Source organism: Vollenhovia emeryi, unplaced genomic scaffold (genome assembly GCF_000949405.1).
Source record: "Vollenhovia emeryi isolate VEMERY1.0 unplaced genomic scaffold, V.emery_V1.0 DF939418.1, whole genome shotgun sequence".
Taxonomy (NCBI): domain Eukaryota; kingdom Metazoa; phylum Arthropoda; class Insecta; order Hymenoptera; family Formicidae; genus Vollenhovia; species Vollenhovia emeryi.
In genome coordinates, this window is record NW_011966948.1 from 101,966 (window position 1) to 108,674 (window position 6,709).

At 39.0% G+C, this 6,709-nt stretch overlaps 1 protein-coding gene across 1 annotated transcript; it reads right to left on the reverse strand.

Annotated features, from left to right (window-relative positions):
• Window positions 1-419: 419 nt before the first annotated feature.
• Window positions 420-4,286, reverse strand: LOC105557790 (uncharacterized protein K02A2.6-like). The gene is made up of 2 exons (XM_012005133.1): window positions 4,238-4,286; window positions 420-4,126 (listed from the first exon to the last, which is right to left on the reverse strand). Exons 1-2 carry the CDS (start codon window positions 4,284-4,286, stop codon window positions 420-422), a joined length of 3,756 nt encoding a protein of 1,251 aa, XP_011860523.1.
• Window positions 4,287-6,709: the final 2,423 nt, after the last annotated feature.

Here is a 6,709-nt window from a genome sequence, read left to right on the forward strand (position 1 = left end):
AAAGTGCCCGTTTCGTAAAATTATGAGTTTTTTGAGGTTAGGGACGTTAAAGCTAGTAATTCTTCAATTCTGACCTCGGATTCAGATTCAGCGGGTCAAAATACATAAGAATACACTGGTCTGGTCTTAGGGTCAGACAACTTTTTTTGTGGGTGTATTATATGCGTCCTTTTATTATTTACTGGCTCGCCAACACCCCGAAGCACGCAGGTGGCACGTACACTCTCGCTTGCTGCTCTCGTGTGTTCCTCGCGCTCCCCGTCGCATTCGTGCGCATGAGACAGTAAATGTAACTATGCCTAGTTACATTTAGGCTTACAAACACTACATCCCTTCCTTGTTAACAAAAAATTTTTTATTTTATTTTATTTTATACATCAATATTACAGTACCATATTAATCAAGGAATTGTCCATCCATCAATCTCTTTTTCCTTCCTCTTGCAACTGGTCTTGGTTTCCGCTATTTCCTTCCTGGACCGTCTCCCATTCGCCTTCTACTTTCTTTAAATGTATTACATTTCTCCTTAGCCTTTGACCTGTCTCTTCGTTCCTTACAATGACGTCTCCACCTTGCGATGATTCCACCACGTGTGGTGTTGGTTTGTAATTTGGGGTGAGCTTGTTTGTTTTTTCTGTCTCTTTTATATACACCTTGTCTCCTTCCTTTGCCTCAAAATCTTTTGCTCTTCTTTTCTTATTGCCATATTCTTTCCCTCTCTCCTTTTGTTCCCTGTCTTTGTCTCTCACTTCTGAATCGTTTTCTTTGTCATTTATGTCCTGTAGTGTAGGGATTTTATCTCTATTCTGTCTCCTGAAAAAAAGTTCTGCCGGTGTCTTGCCTGTTACAGAATGCGGGGTTGAATTATACATCATCAGGTATTCCCATAAGCTTTCCTTTAAGTCCTTCTCTATTACGTTGATCTTAAGACGTTTCAATATATCCCGGTTTTGTCTCTCCACCTCTCCATTTTGCTGCGGCCAGTAGGGAATTGTGTTGAAGAGAGTAATGTTGCACTCTTTACAAAAAGTTTTAAACTCCTCACTTACAAATTGTCGACCGTTATCCGCTGTGATGGAAATAGGGTAACCCAGTCGACCAAATAGCTCTTTTAATAGTTTGATTATTTGCGTACTAGTGATTGTTTTCGTTACCTTTATTTCTTTATATCGGCTATAATAATCAATTATCACTAGTAAGTAGTCGCTATTAGGTAATGGTCCTAACAAATCCATTGCCACATCGATCCAGGGTGCCGCAGGGTGTTCTCGACGTTTCATGGGAACTGGTGGGTTTGGCATTCCAACCAGAGTACAACCTTTACAGCTTTTCACAATTTTCTCCGCATCCTTATCTATTCTCGGCCACCAAACTTTAGATCTCAACCGCCCTTTCATTGCCACTATGCCTGGGTGACCTTCATGCGCTGCGTCCAATACGTCTTTCCTTAGTGTTTGAGGTATTACTATTTTGCTTTCTCTCAACAGTATGTTACCGTAAAAACAAAGTCCGTTCTCAAAAATCTTGTATCCCTTAACTGCATCGTCCCAGTCATTTTTATAGATGCCTTTTTTTACACTGCAGATTTCTGGATCCTCTTCAGAATGCTTGCCGATGTCGCTCATAGGGATTGCATGTGGTCTAGCATATTCTACTATCTGGTGTACGTATTTGTCGTTTCCGGCTTGAGGATTGATTGAGTATTTGCATAATCGTGAGAGTGGATCTGCAATATTGGTTTTTCCGGGTTTGTATTTTATGTTATAACGATATGATTGAAATCTCAGAACCCATCTTTCGATACGTGCACATGGTCGGGATTTCGGTCCAAACAAAACTTCTAAGGGCTTATGATCGGTGACCAGGTCAAATTCCTTCCCGAAAAGAAATACTCTAAAATGTTCGATAGCCCAGACCAAAGCTAGAGCCTCTTTCTCTGTCTGACTGTATTTACGCTCGCAGTCAGTTAAAGTTCGGTTTCCATAAGCGATGATTCGAGGTCCGTTTGTATCAATCTGCACAAGGACAGCTCCTAATCCTACAGGGCTTGCATCAGCGATGACCTGTGTCTTATCCTTAACATCATAATAGCCAAGAGTTTGTATGTTTATGAGTGTTCCCTTTAGTCCTTTAAATGCTTCTTCCTGCTTCTTAGTCCAATATTCTTCAATACTAGCGTTTTTCTTGATCTTCTTCCCCAATAGTTCTTTTAACGGTTCTGTTAGTGTAGCCAAATTGGGAATCCATTTATTTATATAATTGGTTAACCCCAGGAAGCTTTGCAGTTCGTCGACTGTTTTCGGCGTTCTGAATTCGGTGATGCTTCTGACATATTTGTCCAGTGGTTTGACTCCCCCTGGTGTTAATTCATGCCCTAGGAAATTTATCTTCCTCGTTTTGTATACGCATTTTGCCTGGTTAAGTAAAACGTTATTTTCTTCCAATACTTGCAATACTTTTTGTAGTCGCAAATTATGTTCTTGTTCTGTACATCCGTAGACCAGAATATCATCGATAAAGTTTATAACTCCTTCACATTTGATCAGCATTTTTTCCAGTATTTTCTGAAATAATTCGGGTGCGCAAGTGATACCAAACATTAACCGTTTGTATCGGTACAATCCTTTCAAAGTTATAAATGTAGTTATATGCCTAGAGTTGGGATGTAGCTCTACTTGATGGAATGCATTTTTTATATCCAATTTTGTGAAAAATGCAGCTTTCCTTATCTTCGGTAAGAGATGGTCCATGGATGGCAATGGGTGATTTTCTCTCCTAATCGCAGCGTTTGCCCGTCTCATATCCACACACAAACGTAATTCTCCGTTGTCCTTTAGTATGGGAACTATTGGTGAAATCCACTTCGAAGGTTCGTTTACTTCCTCTATTATGTCAGCGTCCAGCAATTCCTTTATTTTTTTGTTTATTTTCTCTTCGATCGGGATTGGTATTCGCCGGTAGGGTTGTGAAACAGGTTTTTCTGATTCGTCGATGGGAATTTCTACTAACACACCTTTAAACTTTGAGAAAGGCCTGTTTCCAATTTGATACACGTTGAGGCCCAGTTTTAGAACACCCAGACGAATAGCCGTGTCTTTGCCTAGTAAATCTCTTGATCCCCTTGAAATTACGTATATGGTTGCAGTTTCTTCTCGATTGTTCACTTTGATTTCTGTCTCGAATGAGCCTTGGATGTTGAGTGGTGTATCGCTGCCATAAGCCAGTAATGTCTTGTCTGGTTCCTTATTTAAGTTGAAACTCGTAACCTTCTGATCTTTTAGGAATTCCCATGTTTTGTCTGTGATTAAGTTTAATTTACATCCAGAATCAATTAGCATATTTATCTTGACACCTCCTACTTCGCATTCTACTGTCGCATTATAATTAACATTAAAAACGTAATCAACTTCTTCGTTTTCGACCCTATTTATTCCGCTTCCTTTCCGAGCTTGTTTTTCTCTCTTCTCTCCATCTTGTTTCTTTATTTCATCCGCTTTCCGTTTCCGTATCCCTTGAGTCTTGCAATATTGGCGAAAGTGTCCTAATTTCCCACAATCATGACATTTCCTTCCTCTTGCGGGACAGTTGTTATCTTCCGAAGTGTGTTTATAACTTCCGCACCTCCCACATCTTTTATTACTCGAGAATCGGTTCTTTTGTCCGTCTGGATTTGGAGCCTTGTTGTTTTTATTGTTCACTGCGTTTACATTTACGTCTTGACTCTTAATTTTTTGTTCGTACTCTTCCAATTGATGGTTCACGACTTCTAGTGTGTTAGCTTCTGTAATTATTTTATCCAGTGTGATGTCATCTCCTATTGTCAAAATTTTTTTCCGCAATTCTGTTGAAGTACCTTTCTCGGTTATTTGGTCTATTAAATGTTCTTCTGGCTTCTCAAATTTGCATTTGACTGCTTGGGTTCTTAACCTTACTAAAAATTTTTCAAATTTTTCTCCTTCTTCCTGTTTAAGAAGTCGAAAGACGTGCCTTTCATAAACTTTACTTTGTTTCGGTATGAAATAGTCATCGAGCTTCCGTACTGCTACTGCGAAAGCATCAGTTTCCCTACTCGTCTCTGCGTTGGCATCTGGCAAATTATAGAAGATCTCCTGCAGATCTGATCCACCTAGCAGCAATAAAGTCGCTCTTTTCTTTATTGGGCATTTGATACCCGACGCCTCGAGGTAAATATGTAAGGATCTTTTTCATCTTTCCCATCTTTGTCCAACTGAGGCACCATCCCCCTCCAGATCAAGTTTTTCTAGTGGTGGCAGTGTGTTTGACATCTTATATAACTATTTAGGCGACCTGAAAAGGAATTCATTTCACATGGCAGTGACCGTTTTGATTTGATGGTGGTTTACAATTTGGGATGTATGTATTTCTTTCAATGCGTTTCCAATCTAATGGATAACTATACCAGATGTTTCCAATTTAATGGGGGTACTCTACACCATATTTTCCAATTTAATGGGGGTACTGTATACCATATATTCCAATTTAATGGGGGTACTATATCATATTATACCATATATTCCAATTTAATGGAGGTACTATGTACCATGTATTCCAATTTAATGGGGGTACTATATACCATTTGATTCCATATATTCCAATTTAATGGAGGTACTATATACCATGTATTCCAATTTAATGGGGGTACCTTTGTACCAAGCACACGTTTCCAGTTTAGTGGATTTATTCGTTCCTTAATTACCTATTATCGCGTCATATTTTCCGTGTTTACAGCGTGACAGTTAGTTCTATAATTAACGTCCTCAAGCCGCTACATTTACTTTTATTCTGCTTACATCTCAAGGTAACTAATAATATGTAGTATACGTGATAGCCTATCGATCCTAACCTCTAATCACTTGATCGGGTTACGTAGTGCCGGTCACATTGTTTACTCACGTTTCCTTTCTCCTTATTATTATTATTCTTTACCTCGTCGCCACATGTATTATATGTATACGTCCTTTTATTATTTACTGGCTCGCCAACACCCCGAAGCACGCAGGTGGCACGTACACTCTCGCTTGCTGCTCTCGTGTGTTCCTCGCGCCCCCCGTCGCATTCGTGCGCACGAGACAGTAAATGTAACTATGCCTAGTTACATTTAGGCTTACAAACACTACAGTGGGGCTGTGTTTTTGATTGCTCACAGTTCTTGTGAAAATGAAATAAAGAAAGGAAATAAGCGAAAGGGAACACTGAATACTTCGAAAGAACAATATGAACTCTGTCTATCATTTTTGGAAAACGATTATGCCTTTACAAGTGGAACAATAAATCCCACTTTAGATGAAAATTATATTTCTCGTAAATGGGAAGAATTAACAAATAAATTAAATGCAATAGGTGCTGGTCCAAACTTAACACCTGATGAATGGAAAAAGGTAAAGTAAGGTATAATATATGTATAAGCATATTGGGAGGACACTTTGTCTGTCAGAGGGCGCTGGTAGACGGCTTTCTTTCTTTTTAATGTGCGTTACGCGCTATGTATGTTTCCTGGTTTTCCGCGCTGTTCTTGCCCTTGCCTGCGTCGTGAGAGCACACGTTTATTGTAACCCGGGAAAAAATTTTCACATATGATCATATATAATCATATATGCTCATATACGAAAAATGTCCATATATAAGATACCATATGTATCATATATGATCGTATATGATAATGTGTTTGTCATATATGACAGTATATATGACAAACATGTGCATCATATATGATCGTATATGATAATGTATTTGTCATATATACCGTCATATATGACAAACACATTATCATATACGATCATATATGATACATATGGTATCTTATATATGGACATTTTTCGTATATGAGCATATATGATTATATATGATTATATGTGAAAATTTTTTCCCGGGAAGCTACAGATATATTGAAGAAGCAGAGCTTGTAACAACTTAATTGTGACTCCTTCTTCCACCACATCCGAAACCAAGCTATCCCGAAAACCACAACGAAACCTCAACAGGTTATGGGCCCAGGACCCGCAAGACTCGACGTCGCCGATTCATAGTATCGTTGCCAGCTCGTTGGAAGGAAAAAGGGGACACGTTCAAGATGGAAGAAGACAAGCACCGCGTGCCGCTCTTCGATGGAACAAATTACAGTAATTGGAAGTTTCGTATGGAACTGTTACTGGAAGAACTCAGCTTGAGCGAACATATAAAATCGCAAATTGTGGACTGCGCGGAATCAACAGCGGTGAGCGAGGAGACAGAGGAAAGTCGCACATCTCGTTTATCTAATCTTAAGGAAAAGGATATTAAATGTAAGTCACAAATTATTCAGAGAATCGCAGATTCACAGTTAGAGTACGCTAAAGATAAACGAACGGCGTTTGATGTTTGGATGAAATTAAAAACCGCATTCGAACGTCGGGGCATGGCAAGCCACTTACTTCTACGAAAAAAATTGCTGCTAATGAAATTTAAACCGTCTGTCGAAACATTATTATCTCACTTCCTAAAATTCGAAACTCTCGTTAGAGAAATTAAATCAACAGGTGCAACTATGGAAGAAACTGATGTAGTGTGCCACTTACTTCTAACAATGCCACAGGAATATGATGTAGTGGTAACTGCGTTGGAAACATTATCAAACGATATGCTAACATTGAGCTTCGTTAAAAACCGTCTTTTGGATGAGGAGACTAAGCGAAGAGGAAGTGGAATATCT

Excerpts from the sequence above, each read along its gene's own strand:
- LOC105557790 (XM_012005133.1), bottom strand. The coding sequence starts at position 4,286 with ATGTCAAACACACTGCCACCACTAGAAAAACTTGATCTGGAGGGGGAT. Across the intron at positions 4,127-4,237 it reads ACTTGATCTGGAGGGGGATG|GTGGATCAGATCTGCAGGAG; the intron begins GTGCCTCAGTTG and ends TATTGCTGCTAG.